A 21,497-nucleotide genomic window follows, 5' to 3' on the forward strand; every position below is an offset into this window, starting at 1 on the left:
ATAATGTTGGATGTCTTTTCAATGCTGTGTTCCAAGCAGCCACATACTCTTTAAATACTTTATACACAAAGCTACCTTAAGTGAAAGTGAAGTCACTCAGTCATGTCCGACTCTTTGCGACCCCGTGGACTGTAGCCCACCAGGCTCCTCTGTCCATGGGATTCTCCAGGCAAGAATACTGGAGTGGGTTGCCATTTCCTTCTCCAGGGGATCTTCCCAACCCAGGGATCGAACCCGGGTCTCCTGCATTGCAAGCAGATGCTTTATCCTCTGAGCCACTGTTTTAATACTGTCTTTTTTCCTTTTCCAAGAGCTGGGGTGGTAAGGAGAATGGCTTTGGACTAGCAGAATGTTGCAGAGACTTGCATATGATGGTAAGTAACTGACATTTGAGTATCTTTTGACAACTTGTGTGATCTCTTTTTGAGCCTTACTTTACAGTTAATATATGGCATTTAAAGTTGTTACTTCACATCAGGATTTTGAGGAAGCTGAGATCAGTTGAGACATAGCTACCTTTTCTAGAAGTGCTTGGGTCTTTATTGTGCTGGTGGTTGCTGAAGAATCTCAGAAACACAGTATATGATCCTACGATCTCTTGAATAAGAAACTGCTTTTGTTGAGTCATCTTGAAAGTGGTGAAAAATCCCAGAAATTTCACTTCCTTGCATTCTCTCACTGGAACTGTCAGAACTCTGGGTAGTCTGGCATGACTGTAAGAATAACTGCTTGGAGAACAGGTCTGCCATTTTGGTTATTGAGAACTTGGAATGTTTTGTGTACTTTCCGTGTTTCCCCCTCATGCCTGTCCTGCTCATACTTTAAGCCATGTTTAAATTATGAACTCAAGCATCCTCCCCTGCTCTGATACGTTGCTATAGAACCACAAAGCACAATTGAATTATTATAACACAAATCCATGTCAAGAAGCAGCTATATTTTCCAACACATATACTGCTTCTTTTATTAGTCTGTCATGTATAGGACAAATGGATGCAATGAAATTTAGTGTAATTATCTTAGCAAGCCTTCCCCCCCCCCCCAGGAGAATGGTTCATTTTCTGGTCACAGAAAACTATAAATAGAACAAATTACTTTTCCACCTTAGCTGGTATGCTTTATTTATATTAGTGAATATTAGGTAATATGAGAGATGAATGTTATCTGTTTTAATAATTAAAGCTGTGTAAATCTTAAAGGGTATTCAGTTTGGAATTCTAAGAAAGTTATTTTTCATCTTAAAGTTTAGGTGATTAATTCTGAGGCTCCTTATGTATATCAAGCTTGTTCTTGGCCACTTGAGCAAAACAGTATGATACACTCTACTAGGTTTGTATGGTGTCTGTTAACAATGTTGGTCTTGACTTATATTAAGAAATCATCCACCCTTTTATTTATTGATATTTGGCATATCATGGGACTTTGAAAATTTTGTGTACTTTAAAAGAAAGTAGTACATGTTTTAAAAATTCTAAGAATACAAAGGTGTATATAATAATTCTCTACCCCCAGAGGCAACCACTGCTACTGGTTTCTTTCAAAGACACACTCTAATGGGCATGCTGTTGCAGTCTTATTTGTCATGTTGCTTTTCTAGAGTTAAGTAGCATTTGTTGTCAGGGTCTGGTTTATATTGACTTGGTATCTACCTGTGCAGAAAAGCAATTGGATATCATGAGAAATGATATAGAATGTTATGGGAAAATGCATTTAAAGAATTACAAAGGTATGCCCATGAGGCATAGTTTGAATAAAATATTTCAAAAGGTGATGATATTAACTAAGATTGCCATAAGATGTTCTTTTCCATTCTTGAACTAGTACCTAGACCCTTGTGTTTGTCCTTCACCCTTGAATTTTTATTCATTATTGGGACAGGCTTGCCTCTCTCTTCCCTCTTGAGAATAGCTGCAGTCAAAATTGATCTCTTGAAGGAAAGAACAACTGATAACTTGAGTTATCAGTAAGGAATATGAAAGCTTTTGGAGCTGTGGGCTCCACAGTCCTGATTTTGTGTTATAAGACATCTGAGCTTTGTTAAAACAAGGAATGAAGGCACTGTAGCTGCTGATGACACTCCTGATTCTGCTGTCACAGTGAGTTGGACAAGTAGCTAAGACTGAGGGAAGATTTAGGAGAAGATAGTATCTGATTCTTTCATGTGCTTTTTACACAGAAATACCCACCCAGTGCCACTACACTACACTTTGAATTCTATGCAGACCCTGGGGCTGAGGTCAAAATCGAGAAAAGGGTGAGTCTCATTCACATTTGTTCTAATAGAGTCAATGATCTGTACCTGGGGTTGACTTTCTAGTACTTCTCAGTAAAATTAGAGAATGATGTTAAGATACATTGCTGCCCTCCCAAGATAAATATATCCAGCAGCTTCTCAGGAATAAGTGTTCATTGTTTTCCCAGCAGATAGGTTTGAATCTTACTTACGTTCAAACTGTCAAAAGACAGGACTCTGTTTATAAGGCAATGTTAGGACTGGTATATTTTTCTCAGTCTCAATTGAGAATTCCACCATTTAGTATTGGGTTGGCCAAAAAGTTCATCCGGTTTTTGGAAAAACCCAGACAAACTTTTTGGCCAACCCAGTATAATAGTCTAGATAGTGATTGGTTCAACTTTCTCTGCTCAAGCCAGCCTGCATGAAGTCTGTGTATTGCTTACAGGGACCCGCTTCAATTATCTGGTCATTTCATATATTCTTTTGCTGTTGCTGCTGCTGCTAAGTCGCTTCAGTCGTGTCCGACTCTGTGCGACCCCGTAGACGGCAGCCCATCAGGCTCCCCTGTCCCTGGGATTCTCCAGGCAAGAACACTGGAGTGGGTTGCCATTTCCTTCTCCAATACGTAAAAGTGAAGTCGCTCAGTCGTGTCCGACTCTTAGCGACCCCATGGACTGCAGCCTACTAGGCTCCTCCATCCATGGGATTTTCCAGGCAAGAATACTGGAGTGGGGATATTCTTTTGAGGAGATAGCAAAATTCACTTTGGTTTAGAAGTGGTCTAATAAATAAGATCTTTTTTTTCCTTCTACTTAAAATATATGCTCAGTCTCTCAGTTGTGTCCGACTCTTAGTGACCCCATGGACTGCAGCCTACCAGGCTTCTCTGTCCATGGGATTTTCCAGGCAAGAGTACTGGAGTGGGTTGCCATTGCCTTCTCCATGCATATTTAGAAAGAACCCATTTTCATGGATTCAGTCTTTGCTGTGAATACGAAGGCTGTGTGTATTAAATAAAGTTTAAAAGGGATAAGGAAGAATATGAAATGTATCTAGCTATGTACATTATTTTTAATCTGGTTTCAAAGACGCTTTGCTGAGAATGTATAACATGAGCATTTAGGGTGCTCTAAAGAACACTTTGATTTTTGAGAGCATGCAGTTGAGTCTTCTATGTAGGGTAACATCTTGTTTTTCAGATAGCTCTTGGCAGTCCTATGGCATGGGGAATCTAATGTATACAGTGACTTCTAACAACTCTCTTATCTTTCTAATTTCAGACATCTAGTAACACACTACATTATATTCACATAGAGCAACTTGACAAGGTAAGAGGAATATTTGACTGTTGGTTAGTTCTAACATTTAGTTCACTTTTTTGTTCCTAACTATCTTTTTTCCTAATGTAGATTTCAGAAAGCCCTTCTGAAATCATGGAGTCTCTTACCAAAATGTACAGCATTCCTAAGGATAAGCAGGTATGATATGTCTTATAAATATCTAAATAATATCCATATAAATCAGACTATTGTGCTGGAGTGGAGAGATAGCATAGCAGAAAGAATGGAGTCACACCCATGTTCAAATTAGCTTCTGTGGGCCTTAGTTTCCTCATGTTTTATGAGGGCAACACTTACTGGCTTCCTAGGTCCTGATACAGTTTGAGGAAAACAGAAGCAGCTTTATTCACCATGAATATCTAAGAGGTGGTAGCTTAACACTTGGATACCAAAGGAGAAAACATTTCGTTGTGTTATATTTTTTCTGCTCATTGTAATGGTGATCAGATATTTAATTTGATTAATAATCAGAACTCTTGCCAAATGTCAAGAGCCAAATGAGTAAGACTTAGCCCTCCCTCAGAAAGTATAGTCATCTTTTCCATTGGTTTCCTAATTTAGGTCTTATGTCTCTACAGATGCTGTTATTTACACACATACGGCTGGCCCATGGCTTTTCTAATCACAGGAAGCGATTGCAAGCTGTTCAGGCCAGGCTACATGCAATATCTATATTAGGTAAGAGAATAACATGTAACAGGTCCTGGTTAGGCAGTTTAGACTTGATTTCCTTTGAACTTCATCTGTCTTTGTTGCTATGGGCTCATTGTAGTTACCTAGCTGGCAAGTTAAATTGTAGTCAAATTGCCAGCATTTCTAGTGTTCACTGTATTCATCATTCTTGAGCTCCTTAATGTTGGATCAGAAAGAGGATATGTATGATTCACACATCACATAGGTTTAGTGGGTGTTTTTTATTTTGTTTTTTTAATGAGTGTTCAGATAATCATCTTCCCTTAGACCCTATTTTTCCTCTTGCCGGTTCATCTTCCTCTCTTTGGGAGTGTAATTTTGAAATTCATTAAATAATACTGTGCATTTTACTTTTTCTTGTAAAGTGGTATAGTGGAAATCGCACTGGTTTCAGAGTCAGTCCTGGGCTTTCACCCTGACTTTGTAGATTATTAGGCATCTGTTTATCCTTTTGGCCTCATTTTCCTGATTTTATATTGGAACAATATGTATTTTATAAGCTGATCAGAGGGTTAAATGAAAAAACCGATAAAGTACTCAAGTTTTACTACAGTGTCATACAAGTTTCTGATTTCATCTGCAGTAGTCCATCAATTCTGTTCTTTATAAAAGCTTGTGTAAGTTTCCAGTGTAAAACAGAAACATATGAGTTATCAAGTAGTGATGTTATAAAGAATTAATTCTTCTCTTTTTATACTTAAATTTCTGAAAATCCTTGCTCAAGACAATTGATACCATTAATAGGAGAATCGGTTTGGTGGGTGTTTGGGGCTTATAACTATATTTGATCCAATCTTCTGAAACTCAATGATTTTGTCCTCCAATGCTGGTGGGAAGGGAGTCCTTCCGCAGAACCAGTAGATGCCGAAAGGTCTGTCATTGGGCAGTGGCTTGACCACTGCCTTCTTGCCTAAAGTGTTTATTTCTCCTTTTGCAGTGTATTCCAATGCCTTGCAGGAGTCAGCAAACAGTATCTTGTATAATGGGTTGATAGAGGAGTTGGTAGATGTCCTTCAGATAACAGATAAGCAGCTTATGGTAAGTATTTATTAGATTCTTTACCAGCTGAGCCACCAGGGAAATCCCACGAATACTGGGGTGGGTAGCCTATCCCTTCTCCAGTGGATCTTCCTGACCCAGGAATCGAACCAAGGTCTCCTGCATTGCAGGCGGATTCTTTACCAGCTGAGCTACTTTACTTTCTGTTTTCATAGGAGATAAAAGCTGCTTCTTTACGAACGTTAACATCAATTGTCCACTTAGAGAGAACTCCCAAACTCAGCAGTATTATTGATTGTACTGGAACTGCCTCCTACCATGGATTTTTGCCTGTACTTGTGCGAAACTGTATCCAGGCCATGATTGGTAAGTTTTTGTGGTTATTATCTTGGGCACCTAAAGGAACCCTACCCTTTGCTTTGTCTGCCTTTGCTTAATATCAAACTTGCTCTTTCTCTTCCTCTCTCAACTTCCCTTGTAGACCCTTCCATGGATCCATACCCTCACCAGTTTGCCACTGCTCTCTTCTCTTTTTTATACCATCTGGCAAGCTACGATGCTGGTGGCGAAGCCTTGGTCTCCTGTGGAATGATGGAAGCCTTATTGAAGGTGCTCTACTTACTTTTTTAAAATAAGTACATTTGGAGGGGAAATCAACTAAAAGAAGGTACAGAGTTATAAGTTTGAAGTGGTTCACAGTGGGGATAGTTAGCATAAGAAAGCTTATCCAGAAAATGTTATATTTGATTTCTCAAGTTTGGCCTTCTGGTTAGCTCATTAACAACTTGTAAGATCAGCTATTTCCATTATTAAGAATTGATCATAGTCCACCATGGTATAATAGGAGGCCCTGGGTACTAATTAAGATATTGCCACATCTCCTCATGACCTTAAGCATGATAGGCTTTGCCATGTGCTAGGCCCCAGGTACCAGCTGTTTTCTCCCTAAATATTTTATTTAATCCTGAAAGGTAATTTATGTCCCTATTACTTCAGGCAGTTGCATCTCAGAAGTCATAGAGCTGTCATTTGGCAAGCACCAAAAATCAAACATATTTTTTCTTGCTGTACCATGGTGCCTCCCTGAGACTCTAGACTGCATGTTTCCAAAAGAATACATTATTACAGCTTTCATTTGATTGGTTTTACTTTTTTCTTTCCCTAATAGGTCATAAAGTTTCTTGGCGATGAACAGGACCAGATAACATTTGTCACCAGAGCTGTCAGAGTGGTTGACCTTATCACCAACCTGGACATGGCAGCTTTTCAATCCCATAGTGGACTTTCTATCTTCATTTATAGACTTGAGGTATACGAGGAGTACTTTGCATATACTTAGATATAGTGATTGCTATGCCTAGAAACTAATGTAATAACTGTAAAGAGCCATGTTATCCCTTTTTTGTTTTTAGAAATCATTTCTGTAATCTGCCTGTGACACTCTTGTTATAATTTTTTAATCTCTATTATATATATAGGATTATCTTACTATTTCCCTTTTGATTATAGCATGAAGTTGATTTGTGCCGAAAAGAATGCCCTTTTGTGATCAAGCCAAAGATCCAGAGACCCAGTACTGCACAAGAAGGAGAAGAAATGGAAACTGATATGGATGGTAATTAATAATTACTATTAGTATTAGTTCATTACTGATTCATTATCTTCTTATTCCCACTAAAGTGTAAGCTCCATGAGATCACGATACTGTTTTGTTCACTGGTATAATCTTCAGTAGTGCCTGATACGTATATCACAGGTGTTTAAATATATATTACGAAAAGATAAGGAGAATATAGACACTAAAATGGGACCCTGTGAAATTATCTGGCTATTTTGAGGAGGGGGAGGTAGAAAAGTTGTTGGGTAGGGAACAACTTTTAAATCATAAAATCTGAAAGAAGCCCAAGTGTTCTTAATCTTGGGGTAAATCAGATTATGTCCTTTTTAAAAACTTCCCCAGTGCATAGCTCTAATAATAGTACCCAAAATAAAAAATTGTTTCACAGCTATCCTAGCAGCTTTCTTAGTATTTGATCTTGTCTTCATGACCCAGGATGTCATTACATATATCTGTAACCATGCTAATAATAATGATATTAAATTTTTTATAATGGTTTTCATTCTTGACACTAAATATCCATAAGTTTTCATTCCTTTTTTTCCCTCCCCAAACACAGTTAACTATGTGCATTGCTGTCCCTAGAGGGCCCTTTACCCAATTTCTATCTCTAGTCTGCAATGGGCAACTTGGCATTTGAGGTAATGGGTATGGTCATGTGGTCCCAGGTATTGATTAAAATGTGACATCTCCAAAATGGTGTGGTATAGAAGATGATTTAAAGACTCTGTTCACAATAAATCAGTGGTTGTCAAACTTAAGAAACCATAAGAATAAGAAAAAATTAAAGCGCTTGCTAAAGATTTAGTGTAATGCTTAATTTAGTAAGTTCATAAGTAAAGACTAGGAAATCTACATTTTTAACAACTAATTCTGGTGTTATGATGTACCTATAGAGAAAATTGTATATTCACTGAAAATCGGTTAGAGAACCATGAGTTTATGTCCTGTATGTCTGTATATGTATTTAAAAGATTGGAATAAAATATTTCAAAATGTAAGCAGTGGTTTATCACTAATGGAGCTTTTTATTGTATTTTGTATGCTGTAAGAAGTAATAGTCTATCTTGTACTTGATTGATTAAAATTATTCAAATATATAAAGTAGAAATGATAACTCACTTCCCAGCCACCAGTTATTTTAGTGTAGTTCTTTTCAGTCTTTTATGCATATTCAAATATATGTTGACACAAGTATATAGTTTTATAAAACAAAATGAGAATTAACATACTGTTCAGTTTAGCAGTGTTCATTCATTGTATCATAGTCATCCTTCCATATCAGTCTTTATGCTTCTTATATTTAAGTCACCCTCCAAAAAAGCTCTTATCTACTACCCACCAGTAGTACAGAAATTACATATTTTACTTACCACCTTTTTCCCTTCCAAATTTGATGGATGAGAAATATTGAAGGACTTCTTTTGTAAGGGCTATTTTTAATTTGCATATCTTGAATAACTAGTGATATTAAATACCTTTCTAGTCTTTGTGGAAAGGTACAGTTGACCTTTGAACAGCACAGGTTTGAACTGCATGGGTCCCCTTATAAGTGGATTTTTTCAGTGAATATAGTATCTGTATAGTACTACAGATTTTATACAGTCTACAGTTGATTGACTCCACGGATTTGGAACCTCAGGTATGTTGGACTGACTGTAAAGTTACATGCAGATTTTCGACTATTTGAAGAGTCAGGGCCCCTAACCTTCGCGATGTTTAAGGGTCAATTGTGTTTTCATTTTGGTTTCAGTATTTTAATCCTTCTCCATTTTGATTCATCTTACTGTATAGAAAAAAATGTTCTCAAATAACTTTTTCTGCTGGTCTGTTTTATTCTAATTGCTTTGTCATAACTTTTACTTCAGTTACAGATGTGACTATGGAAAGTAGTCCCAGCTCATCCATCTCTATGGAGCACCGGCTGGATGTTGAATTAAGGGCATCAAGTTCCAGCAGCAGTAGCATCTCCTCTGGCCCTGGCCCTCGTCCTGGTGTGTAGACATATAGAGACACAACCAATCACAGTGATTGAAATACTAAGCTAGTGAAGCATGGTCCTTTGAGGGAGCTTAAGCAGTATATTTGGAGGTTTGCTTCTTATGACTATGACTGTTACTTTGCATTCTGGTGTTCATTTTCTCATAATTAATACTTATTTCATAGTATTTATAATTTTTCAACTCTTCACGTATTGATTATTTTATCAACACATCCATGTTTGAGGGCAGATAATATTCAAAATGGGAAACAAGTATTAGAGTTAATCTTTTTACTTTGTGATTTTTCTCCTTAATACTTTAGACTTCTAGTATAATTTTGTGTGGTCCTTGGTGATTTATTTTTTCTCATTTTAAAGCTTAGGTAAATGTTCTTCCCAGCATCCAGAGATTTCACTTCGAATGTCTGCTAGTATTGGTATAGTGTATATGGATCTCCTAAAAATTTGTTTTATGTACCTGCTCATTGTACATAATGGTGAACCAGTATAATCCTCTTTCTCCCTTGCCAGGAGTCCAGTGTATTCCACAACGAGCCGCACTTCTCAAATCCATGTTGAATTTCCTCAAGAAGGCCATTCAAGACCCTGCTTTCTCAGATGGCATACGACATGGTATTGGATTCTAGATATTTTCTAGAAGGGTGTTTGACTCTAGCAAGGATTGGTCCTTTTCATAGTTTGTAGGAAAAGGCCATGACATTTTGAATAGCTTTTAGTATTAGCTTAGTCCTTTAGTGTTACTTTTCCTAGACCTAAGGATTGTTCAACTATTTTAATAGTGATTGATCTATTTTTTTCCTTTTCCAGCTTCTAGATGTGTTCACTTCCAGTCTGCTACCCCACTCTGTCTCTCCGTCTCTGTATTCTTTTATTCTTTGATCTACTGTTAAAAGGTTATCGCATAGACAAAGAATAAATAATAAAATATTAGGAGGAGACAAGTGGGTACAATTAAGGAATCAAAATACTTTGGTTACCACTGTGTGGTGTATGTAATATATTGATCCATCATCTCCACCCATCAAACTACTACTGGACTGATCATATTCTTCTTGATATTTGCTTTTCTCTTAGTGATGGATGGTTCTCTGCCTACCTCCCTGAAACACATCATCAGCAATGCAGAATACTATGGCCCATCACTCTTTCTCCTAGGTAACTGGGGTTGAACTTGTATATACCAAGCTGGAATAACCTGGCAGTGTTCTGTGTGTGTGTTTTATATCCTTGCAGAATATTTGTCCACTGTATGATTTTGTATCTTTCTAGTAGGTGATGAAATAGAGAAAGATCAGAGTTCCTTTTCAAATAATTATCCATTTGCAATATATTGTGTCAGGCAAACATTACACTACAGAAACCTTTTTTTCAGTGTATTGCAATCAGTAATACTATTGTACACTTGGCTTTTTGTGCTACACTTAAACACTGCAGGTATAATAAGAAACATGTCTTTATTCAGTGGTTAGCCCTTGCGGGCTCAGTCACTTCAGTCATGTCTGACTCTTTGCAACCCTGTGGACTATAGCCCGCCAGGCTCCTCTGTCCATGGGATTCTCCAGGCAAGAATACTGGAGTGGTTGCCATGCCCTCCTTTATGGGATATTCCAGACACAGGGATCAAACCTGTGTCTCCTGCAGCACAAGTGGATTCTTTGCCACTGAGCCACCAGGGAAGCCCCTGGTTCTTAGCCCCTAACCTTGGTCTAAAAAGGCCAATCAGAATGTTGTCCATTCTCCGAATTGAATGTCAAACCTGTAAGCTGTAGTATAGAAAATTGTTTCTTACTGTAGAAAATTCAGTTTTGGAACCTGTAGGTACTTTCTAGTTACTTGCAATAAATGTCCTTGCATTTGGACATCAGCACTACTTTGAGTGTTGCTATTGTTAAAACCTCATTTATTAATGCGTTTATTGAGTGCCATACATATTCAGGACAATAAACGAGATATATATGCTTCTAGAATTCCCCTTAAAACTGTAAACGAATTTAGTGGGAGGTGTAGAAATAGAGAATGCTTCCTGGTACCAGTAGCATGCATATTTTAATACTGCAGGGTGTCTGGAGGGAGTAGTTATGGCTACTACAGACTCAGATACTTAACTCCCTCACCAAAGCAATATAGCAATTTTGTATATTAACTTTGTATCCTGTGACTTTGCTAAATTAGTAGTTCATAACTGTTGATCTCTTAAGATATTCTATAAAGTCATCATCTACGAATAATTTTACTTTTATAATCTTTATGCCTTCTATTTTACTTTTTGTTCCTGACCTCAGGAGAAAGCATTCTGTCAATATTTCACCAATAAGTTTGAAGTTTGTTTTAAAAGAAAGTTTGAGGTTAGCAGAAGATTTTGTGTTGAATGTTTTGCTCCTCTTAATCAGGTTGAGGAAGTGATCCCTTGTGTTACAGCAACTCCATTTTGACATGGAGAGACTCCTTCCAAGGTTAGTTTCAGATGGAAAAACTCCTGACAGTAGTTTGGTATGATCAAAGAAAGATTTGTTACTCAGTTGGAGAAGTCCCAGGTAAAGGGGCAGGGAAGGATGGCTCTCTGGGAGAAATCCCCCAAACAGAAAAGCAAATGCACAAGCCTTTATTTATAAAGGGGAAGTTTAAAAGAAGCAGCAAGAAGATACTTGTTCTTGTGGTTAGGGGTGCGGAGCAGGTAAGCCCTCTCAGGATGATGCAGGAAGCATAAAAGCAGAATTGCTTCTTTAAAGTCTTAATTCGTCCCTGGCATTTGAATTAGCATAACAACCTCACAGGTTCCCTGTAAATAAACTTGTACTTGAGAGGGATGAAATTTGCAAATCCAACCCAACTCCTGGAGTTTACTCAAACTCATGTCCATCGAGTCGGTGATGCCATCCAGCCATCTCATCCTCTGTCGTCCCCTTCTCCTCCTGCCCCCAATCCCTCCCAGCATCAGAGTCTTTTCCAATGAGTCAAACTCTTCGCATGAGGTGGCCAAAATACTGGAGGTTCAGTTTTAGCATCATTCCTTCCAAAGAAATCCCAGGGCTGATCTCCTTTAGAATGGACTGGTTGGATCTCCTTGCAGTCCAAGGGACTCTCAAGAGTCTTCTCCAACACCACAGTTCAAAAGCATCAGTTCTTCAGCTCTCAGCTTTCTTCACAGTCCAACTCTCACATCCATACATGACCACTGGAAAAACCATAGCTTTGACTAGACGGACCTTTGTTGGCAAAGTAATGTCTCTGCTTTTGAATATGCTATCTAGGTTGGTCATAACTTTCCTTCCAAGGAGTAAGCGTCTTTTAATTTCATGGCTGCAGTCACCATCTGCAGTGATTTTGGAGCCCCAAAAAAAAAGTCTTCCCCTGTTTCCCCATCTATTTCCCATGAAGTGATGGGACCAGATGCCATGATCTTAGTTTTCTGAATGTTGAGCTTTAAGCCAACTTTTAGCATTATAGTTAGACCTCAAAATGACCCTGTTGCACAGTAACATTGTGATGCAGGATTGCAGTTAGACCTCCTCAAGATAACAGACTTGATAATAGAACATTAATTTTAGTTTATGAATACTCAATTTTAATAGCTCCTTAGAATCTAAATTCTAAGGAATTTGTATAAATGAATGTCTATTGAAGAGGCTTTCATATACCAATAGAAACCCCAAAAAGGACTTATTTCCATAAGTTTATATAGTTCATCAGAAATAGCAAAGGCCGTTCACAACTCTTGGTCCCAGTAATTGTCATGTATCTGCCATTTCATTAGCATTTGATGAGAACTGTCTTGAACTGAAAATCCTCTGGTTGCTGACACCTAAGATCTAAAAGAAAGATCTACGAGTTTGTTTTATACATAGCTTATGGATATTGTATATGCATGTACCTTCCTTGTTTAGTTTTAGAAGTAAACTTTAAAAAAAATCTCATGTGTTAGAAAGACTTGTTTTAATTGTTCTAAAGATTTAATAGCATGTCTAGAATCAGCTTGATTGGCTTGATTCCTTCTGTTACCTGGTAGTATTTTTTACTTTAGAAATTCTTGTAGTAATCTAATCTGCTATCATTTCTTGAGAGTTAATTTTTATGACATCTTATAAAAGCACTGCATTTCATCATGCACTTTACATAGTTTCTAAAATTTTATTTGTTGTGAATCCAGTTAAGTCTTTTTTCATTGCTAATATATATTACTCTTTTCTTTATTAGATTTTCCTTAAGTTTGTAAACTTTGTTCAGTCCTTTCTGAAGACTGGTTATTGGTTTTAATTATTTGTGTTTTTTGCTTATAGTTTCACTAAATTCTGCTTTTTTTTGTTACTAAGTATTTTTTCTAGCTTCTCTTTTGGTTACTTTTTAATGAATGCAATAATGCTGTACTGATTCCTCTTGCATAGAGTTTTTGCCGAATTCTGGAATCATTAATAGAAGTCTTGGGGCACATTTCTAAATATTGTCAAAATACCCAAGGACTCTTAAAATTGCTGGTATTTTTAAATTGCTGAAAGGGCTTTTTAGAAGATACTTTGTCCATTTTCATATGTAAGTTTACATTCACTTTAACCCAGCAAACTTACAACCCTTTCATACATTTTTTTCCTGCCTAAGCAATAGAAAAAAAGAGTTCATTTTTAAATTTATTAGTTTTTCCCACTATGGACTGGTTTGTATACAGGGTGGTACATGTATATAGTGGAATGATATGCAGCCATTCAAATTGAATGAGTTGTAGTGAAATGGGAAAGGTAAAGGAGATTATATCATGTGTATTACAATTGAAAAATGAAGTTAACCTCATTCTTGTAAAAATTAAAATTTTAGTTTTTATTTTTTCTTAAATTTTATATATTTAAGGTGTATAACACAATTTGATGTACATAGTGAAATGATTTCTACAGTTAAGCATTATCTCCTCACATAGTTTCCTTTTTTTGTGTGATGAGAGAATCTGAAATCTACTCTCTTAGCATATTTATACTACTCAATACAGTATTACTAACTATATATAATTGTCATGCCTATACATTGCTCCATACAAATCTTAAAGATTAATCACTAAATTCCTAATAGTGATCAATCTCTGATGAGCAGTATTAAGAACTTTTACTTCATACTAATTATGTGTGTTTAAATGTTGTACATTGAGTTCTGGGATTTTTTTATGTGTAGTGCTGTTACTTTGTTTTGTTTGAACCTTTGGAGTTTTGCTTTTAATATTTGTGAAGAATCTCTCAGTTTCTTATATTTCTCATCTCTTTTTAGCTACTGAAGTGGTGACTGTGTTTGTATTTCAAGAACCATCATTGCTTTCCTCACTCCAGGACAATGGATTGACAGATGTCATGCTACATGCACTGCTTATCAAAGACGTGAGTCCTTTCTGCTGCTCTGTAAAGAATTCTCAGTGCATAACCCCTTTCCATAAAATATACACACACACAAAAAGCAGTCTTATGACATGAAAATTCTCTCTTGTCTTCTGTATGTAGTATTGAAACTATTGGAGGATGAGGGGAAGGGATAGTTAGGGAGTATGGGAATGACATGTACACACTGCTGTAGTTTAAATGGATAACCAATAGGGATATACTATATAACAAGGAAATCTGCTCAATATTATGGAACAACCTAAATGGGAAAATAAATCTGATAAAGAATAGATACATGTGTATGTATAACTGAATCACTTTGCTGTGCACCTGAAACTCACAACATTGTTAATCAACTATACTCCAATATAAAATAAAAAGTATTTTAAAAAGAAAAGAAACTATTGGGATCTGGTCATCAAGATTCTTTTTATCTCTCTGTGCAGTACCCCTGGCCAAAGTTTTCACAAGTCTACCTGAACTCTTCGAAATGTCTTCAAGCTCACTTTATCTTCTCTCTAGGTTCCTGCTACCCGTGAAGTTCTTGGCTCCCTCCCAAATGTTTTCAGTGCACTCTGCTTGAATGCCCGAGGTCTGCAGTCATTTGTACAGTGTCAGCCTTTTGAACGTCTCTTCAAAGTTCTCCTGTCTCCAGATTACCTCCCAGCCATGCGGAGAAGGAGGAGTTCTGATCCTCTAGGTAATTGATGAGAATTTGCCTTACAGTAAATAATTGGTTTGCTGTTGTGCCAAGATTGAGGTGATTTCCAAGCCACCAACTGGCAAGGAAACTGTTTCTTCTGTGATATCACTTCATGTCTCTGGCTAGGTATGTGTTTATTGAGAATTATCACCATACATTCTATTGCAGGTAGAAAATAATATTTCATCCTTTACCTGTGTTCATAATATTTCCTTACTTCACAGCAGTTCACTGTTAAATGTACTGTTACAGCGCTGGTGAGGAATAGATATTAGAAAACCAGCAGTAGATTTTCAGGTCTACCATCTAGTCTTCAGCAACAGGAGATCCTGGTAATTTTCTGTTCTAATATCCAAGCCCCTAAGATAGTCACAAATGAATAGATTTCATTCTCAGTGTATTTGAGACCAGATCACTGAGGCATAGCAATAAGGTAGAGTTTCAGAAGGAACCCAGTTTTCAAAAATGTGCTTTGTCACCACTGTAGCCTTTTAGCCATTATCATTCTTTATCGGGGCAGTCAGGGTTAACGGTTTATGCTTCTTTCTTTTCTCACTCTCTCTTCACTCTTCAGTACTAACTCAGACCTTGACAGTAGAAAGTACTAGAGTATAATGTAGCATACACGGTTACTTTTAAATGTGTTTACTAGACTCCTGTCCAGTGATTTGGTTGTAGAGGTTGGTATGAGTTCATTTGAGAAAGCATGACATTAGAAAATCGCAACCACCAACTCAGTTTCTCCTTTCCTCCTTAAATTGGCACCCAAAAAAAAAATAGTTCAAGCTCTATTTTCTACAGTCTAACAGTTCCATTTTTGGCTTTAAGGGGATACTGCCTCCAACCTAGGAAGTGCTGTAGATGAGCTCATGAGACATCAGCCTACCCTCAAAACAGATGCAACGACTGCGATCATCAAGGTGGGAAGTGATACGACCATGGACATGAGAGAGCGGTGGAGTGGGAGTTTTTAGAAAAAGGCATGGCATACTGGAGGTCATTTGGATTCTTAGACTGTGCCTATAAAAGGATTATGTCTGCCTCATTTCCTCCAAGTCCTTGGGTTGGTCCTTTACCCCACCCCACCCCTGCAAAAAGTCACTTAAGTACTGCTTTCTTTTATAGGATATTAAGTTGCTGAGGCTTAGCTTCTGTTCGTAAAAACATATTACCCTTTCTAGTCTTTCTTGCTTAGGTTTTTGTTTGGGGGTTTTTTATTTCACATTTACCAGTTGTCTCACTTCGGAGAAGGCAATGGCACCCCACTCCAGTACTCTTGCCTGGAAAATCTCACGGATGGAGGAGCCTGGTAGGCTCTAGCCCATGGGGTCGCTAAGAGTCGGGCACGACTCAGCGACTTAACTTTCACTTTTCACTTCTATGCATTGGAGAAGGAAATGGCAACCCACTCCAGTATTCTTGCCTGGAGAATCCCAGGGACAGAGGAGCCTAGTGGGCTGCCGTCTATAGGGTCGCACAGAGTCGGACACAACTAAAGCAACTTAGCAGCAGTTGTCTCTTAGGATTATTGAAACTGGTATTTGAGTTACTGGTGGTTGGTGAGTTAGAACATGGAGTCAGGTCAGTCATTCGATCACTTAACAGCCATGTGATCCTGAAGAAGTTATTTAAATTCATAGGACTTCCAGTTTCCTTCTTGTAAGATGAAATTAATGGCTACATGCCAGAAATAGTGTATATAATATTTAGTTAAAGTGTTTTAGAAGGAGAAGAGGGCGTCAGGATGAATTGGCTGGATGGCATCACCGATGCAATGGACATGAATTTGGGCAAACTTCAGGAGATGGTGAGAGACAGGAGGCCTGGCATGCTGCAGTTCATGGGGTCACAAAAAGTTGGACATGACTGGGCAACTGAACAAACAACAAAAGTGTTTTGGCACTTCTGTATATAGCACATAGAAAGTGCTCCAAAAATGTTAGTCATCTCCCCATTACTTAATTACTAATAAATAATCTTGCTTCCTTTGCCTTTCAGTTACTTGAAGAAATCTGTAATCTTGGAAGAGACCCTAAATACATCTGTCAGAAGCCATCAATCCAGAAGGCAGATGGCACTGCCGCTGCTCCTCCCCCAAGATCTAACCATGCTGCAGAAGAGGCCTCTAGTGAGGATGAGGAGGAAGAGGAAGTACAGGCCATGCAGAGCTTTAATTCTACCCAGCAGAATGAAACTGAGCCTAATCAGCAGTAGGTGTTCACAAGACAAGTTCTCTAGCCTTGTGATCTTGAGCATGTTGTTTTCACCTGTTAAAAATGAGAGAGTTGAATTAGATCTGGTTGTAAGGTTCTTCCAGCCCAAAATGTCTTACAATTTTTCTTTCTTTGATTCTTGTGTGTCATTTGTGCTTTGGTGTTTGTTTTGGTTGCCTTAGCAAGCTTGTTTTATTAAATGCTGTTCATGAAATTCAGTCAGAATTCAATATATCAAATTAAATGGCCTTCTTCAGAGGATTTCCCTTTGTTGATTTGGTATTCCACATCATTTACTGCTTGACTGTTTCCATAAGAGAACATACATCTCCTAAGAAATTTTTAGGAGTTACAGGGATTTGTTTATTTGATCTGTTCATTCCATATAAATCAGAAGACTTTGGAATGTACTATATGATTGTAGTCAGACACAGAAGATTTTCCTTCTTCTATTTATTTGAGGTTTTTCTACATAAAAATTGATTTCCTGGATGGTAAGATGGGGACAGAGATGATAAAGACTGCTGGTGGACCTGGTTCTTTGAGCCTACCATGTTTGCATGCAAGGGATGAAAAGCAATAGCTGTTGCTATATCTCTTAATTGCTTTCATGCTAGAAGTAGATGTGATCCCTCTGGACAGTTATGCATTCACTTATTTAATAAGTGCTCTTTTGATGTATATATAGAAGTTGTTTTTAGAAAAGCATGATCATTTTAGGCGTGGATATGAATGGGTTTGAGCTGATCTTGAAGGGTGACTTGGGACTTAAGATTATGGTGGAATAGACACCAGGAGTGAAGGGCTAGAATCCAAAACAAATATCCCCTCTTGAAACTCTAGAAAGTAATTAAGTATGTTGCTTTCTTGGTCAGATATATTTTCCTTATCTGAGAAGGCAACCCTGCCTTCATCTAATGCCATCTTCTGTTTTGATTAAAATGTTCTTTCTGGAAAAGGAGGATACCCTAAAAGATTACGGGACTTCACTTGCAAAGGAGTTGGAATCTTGGTGCTTCATTGCCACATCCTGGGTTGTCAGCCATCCTGCTGGCATAGAGTTCTCTTTCCTGGCAACAAACAAGGGAATGATTTCTTGAATGTTAGTATTTGTGGTGGTTTTGAGTCAAGCTGTGCACATTCATCTGCATATAACTTTTCTATCTAGACTCCTTATATCTTTTGTCTAACATGCCCAGATTTTAAGCTGCCTTGATAAATTAACATTTTTTCAAGTCCTCAAATGTCTTCACTCTGCACACTTTTCTTGGAATATCATGTGACCCTGTATATTATCTTCATATTTATCCCCATCCCCAAATTATCTGATCTCTCCTTTTCTATCTGCCAGATTGCTGCAAGTTCATCTCAGATACCTTATTCTTATAAGAAATTTTCTCCCAACAGTTTTGTTAAAAATTATTTATATATTCTCTAATGCTTTCCCCCACTGATCTGTATACTTCTCCAAAGGCAAGGACAATATCTCATTCAACAGTGTATCCCAATCACTTTGTGTATAGTAGATAATCAGTCATTAACTGTTTATTTAGTGGTTGATAGAATGAATCAAGAGTATCAAATTAGGGGGCTTCCCTGGTGGCTCCGTGGTAAAGAATCTGCCTACCAATGCAAGACACAGGTTTGATCCCTGATACAGGAAGATCCCACACGCCACAGAGCAACTAAGCCCGTGTGCCACAACTATTGAGCCTGTGTTCTAGACCCTGGGAGTCACAACTACTGAAGCCCATGCACCTTAATGCCCAGGCTCTGCTAATCTAAGAATCTCATAAATATTGATACATGTATACTTTTCCACTTCTGCCACCTTTACAAGCTTCATTTGGGTCATATGAGGATTATTAGGGCTGAGAGAGAATGCAAAAGACTACCTAAACTCAACTTAGATTTTGAAAACCACTATTAAAGGCAAATTCTTTTTTTAAAAAAAATTTGTTTATTTTAATTGGAGGCTAATTACTTTACAATATTATAGTGGGTTTTGCCATACATTTACATGAATCAGCCATGGGTATACATGTGTTCCCTATCCTGAAACCCCTTCCACCTCCCTCCTCATCCCATCCCTCAGGGTCATCCCAGTGCACCAGCCCTGAGCACCCTGTCTCATGCGTCAAACTGGACTGGCGATCCATTTCACATGTGATAATATACATGTTTCAATGCTATTCTCTAAAATCATCCCACCCTTGCCTTGTCCCACAGCATCCAAAAGTGTGTTCTTTACATCTGTGTCTCTTTTGCTGCCTCACATATAGGGTCATCATTACCATCTTTCTAAATTCCATCTATATGCGTTACTGTACTGTCTTAGTGTTTTCCTTTCTGACTTACTTCACTCTGTATAATAGGCTCCAGTTTCATCCACCTCATTAGAACTGATTCAAATGCATTCTTTTTAATAGCTGAGTAATATTCCATTGTGTATTTGTACCACAGCTTTCTTATCCATTCATCTGCTGATGGACATCTAGGTTACTTCCACGTCCTGGCTATTTTAAACAGTGCTGTGATGAACATTGGGGTACACATGTTTCTTTCAATTCTGGTTTCCTCGGTGTGTCTGCCCAGCAGTGGGATTGCTGGGTCGTATGGCAGTTCTATTTCCAGTTTTTTAAGGAATCTCCACACTGTTCTCCATAGTTGCTGTACTAGTTTGCATTCCCACCAACAGTGTAAGAGGGTTCCGTTTTCGCCACACCCTCTCCAGCATTTGTTGTTGGTAAACTTTTTGATAGCCACCATTCTGACTGGCGTGAGATGGTACCCCATTGGGGTTTTGATTTGCATTTCTCTGATAATGAGTGATGTTGAGCATCTTTTCATGTGTTTGTTAGCCATCTGTATGTCTTCTTTGGAGAAATGTCTGTTTAGTTCTTTGGCCCATTTTTTGATAGGGTTGTTTATTTTTCTGGAATTGAGCTGCAGGAGCTGCTTGTATATTTTTTAGATTAGTTCTTTGTCAGTTGCTTCATTTGCTCTTATTTTCTCCCATTCTGAAGGCTGTCTTTTCACCTTGCTTATACTTTCTTTCATTGTGCAAAAGCTTTTAAGTTTAATTAGGTGCCATTTGTTTATTTTTGTAAAGGCAAATTCTTTTATCTCCCTATCCCAGATAGTTGTCATGGTAGAAAAACTTGCAGTGTGTGCCGCCCCCTCCTCAAAAGTATTGTTTATATCCCTCCCCCACCCTATGCAAAATTCTTCAGTGAAACCCCAGACAAATTCTTGTCACCCGTGCCTCCATCTGTTTTCCAATGCCTTAAATGATAGGTAATTTTTTTCCATTAATTAATTTTGCATTTCCTATTTCCCTGCCTTAAAATGAGGCGGCTGCCTATCTTATTTCTGTCATTCATAGAACAAGTTTGCCTGTTCTAGAACATATAAATAGAATAAACGGAGTCTTACATGTATATCATACCTAATGTATATACTTTCTTATTTTCAGCTTTTGTTGCATAGTGTGGTTTTGAGATTCATCCGTGTTGTCTATCAGTATGTTGTTTTTTGTTCCTGAGTAGTATTGCATTGTATGAATATACTACAGCATTTATCCATTTGCCTGTTGATAAACTTTCAAGTTTTCAGTTTTTTTCCAGACTAAGACAGTGTTCTTTTCCCTTCTTGTTGTTGTTGTTTTCACTGAAATCAGCGGTATTTGAAAAAAGTGATTGTATTTGATCTTGAGACACAAGGTTTGTGCTAGAAATCTGGAATAAGGAAACAGGCACCAGGCACTAGAATCTACCCCAAATACATGGAGCTCTGTTCTACATTCACAGACATTCACCACAAGTAGTACTAAATACTTACTTGTTGGCCTCTTTCTTCTGCCTTCTAAATTGTTTGAGCTCAGCAAAACTGACATTGCTAGGGGTGAATATACTTGCCAGTAAGTAACCAAGCTTTTCAGTTGGGCACCATGGTTTATTTTTGTGATTGATTCCATTTATTTTGCCTAACTTAACCACCTACCCTGAACAACTTGAAAGAAATGTGTTATATAAATCCATGTGCCCTTTGAAACTTGAATGAAAACTGTTTGAATTTAAAGGCATCAAATGCAGAGAAGCAGTTTCCTGAATTGTGGCCCACTGCTGCTGCTGCTAAGTCGCATCAGTCTTGTCCGACTCTCTGCGACTCCATAGACGGCAGCTCACCAGGCTTCCCCGTCCCTGGGATTCTCCAGGCAAGAACACTGGAGTGGGTTGCCATTTCCTTCTCCAATGCAGGAAAGTGAAAAGTGAAAGTGAAGTCGCTCAGTTTTGTCCGACTCAGCGACCCCATGGACTGCAGCCTTCCAGGCTCCTCC

At 37.9% G+C, this 21,497-nt stretch overlaps 1 protein-coding gene across 50 annotated transcripts in view; it reads left to right on the top strand.

The window, feature by feature from the left end:
* HUWE1 (HECT, UBA and WWE domain containing E3 ubiquitin protein ligase 1) overlaps nt 1-21,497 on the top strand; it is a 157,330-nt gene that overhangs the window by 66,213 nt on the left and 69,620 nt on the right. For 29 of the 50 annotated variants that reach the window (XM_086388593.1, XM_086388602.1, XM_086388591.1 and 26 more), the window contains 17 exons: nt 312-374; nt 2,177-2,254; nt 3,517-3,564; nt 3,646-3,714; nt 4,155-4,254; nt 5,186-5,307; nt 5,484-5,634; nt 5,750-5,877; nt 6,437-6,577; nt 6,778-6,883; nt 8,755-8,880; nt 9,399-9,500; nt 9,963-10,043; nt 14,136-14,242; nt 14,765-14,942; nt 15,774-15,865; nt 16,944-17,155. In XM_086388593.1, the coding sequence (XP_086244719.1) occupies nt 312-374; nt 2,177-2,254; nt 3,517-3,564; nt 3,646-3,714; nt 4,155-4,254; nt 5,186-5,307; nt 5,484-5,634; nt 5,750-5,877; nt 6,437-6,577; nt 6,778-6,883; nt 8,755-8,880; nt 9,399-9,500; nt 9,963-10,043; nt 14,136-14,242; nt 14,765-14,942; nt 15,774-15,865; nt 16,944-17,155 (1,904 nt within the window). The remainder of the gene's footprint in view (nt 1-311; nt 375-2,176; nt 2,255-3,516; nt 3,565-3,645; nt 3,715-4,154; nt 4,255-5,185; nt 5,308-5,483; nt 5,635-5,749; nt 5,878-6,436; nt 6,578-6,777; nt 6,884-8,754; nt 8,881-9,398; nt 9,501-9,962; nt 10,044-14,135; nt 14,243-14,764; nt 14,943-15,773; nt 15,866-16,943; nt 17,156-21,497) is intronic. The other 21 variants (XM_086388614.1, XM_086388621.1, XM_086388612.1 and 18 more) reach the window with 1 other exon arrangement.

This window comes from Bos grunniens, chromosome X, assembly GCF_055505025.1.
Source record: "Bos grunniens cultivar Pamir isolate PY7600 chromosome X, Bosgru_T2T1.0, whole genome shotgun sequence".
NCBI classification, from domain to species: domain Eukaryota; kingdom Metazoa; phylum Chordata; class Mammalia; order Artiodactyla; family Bovidae; genus Bos; species Bos grunniens.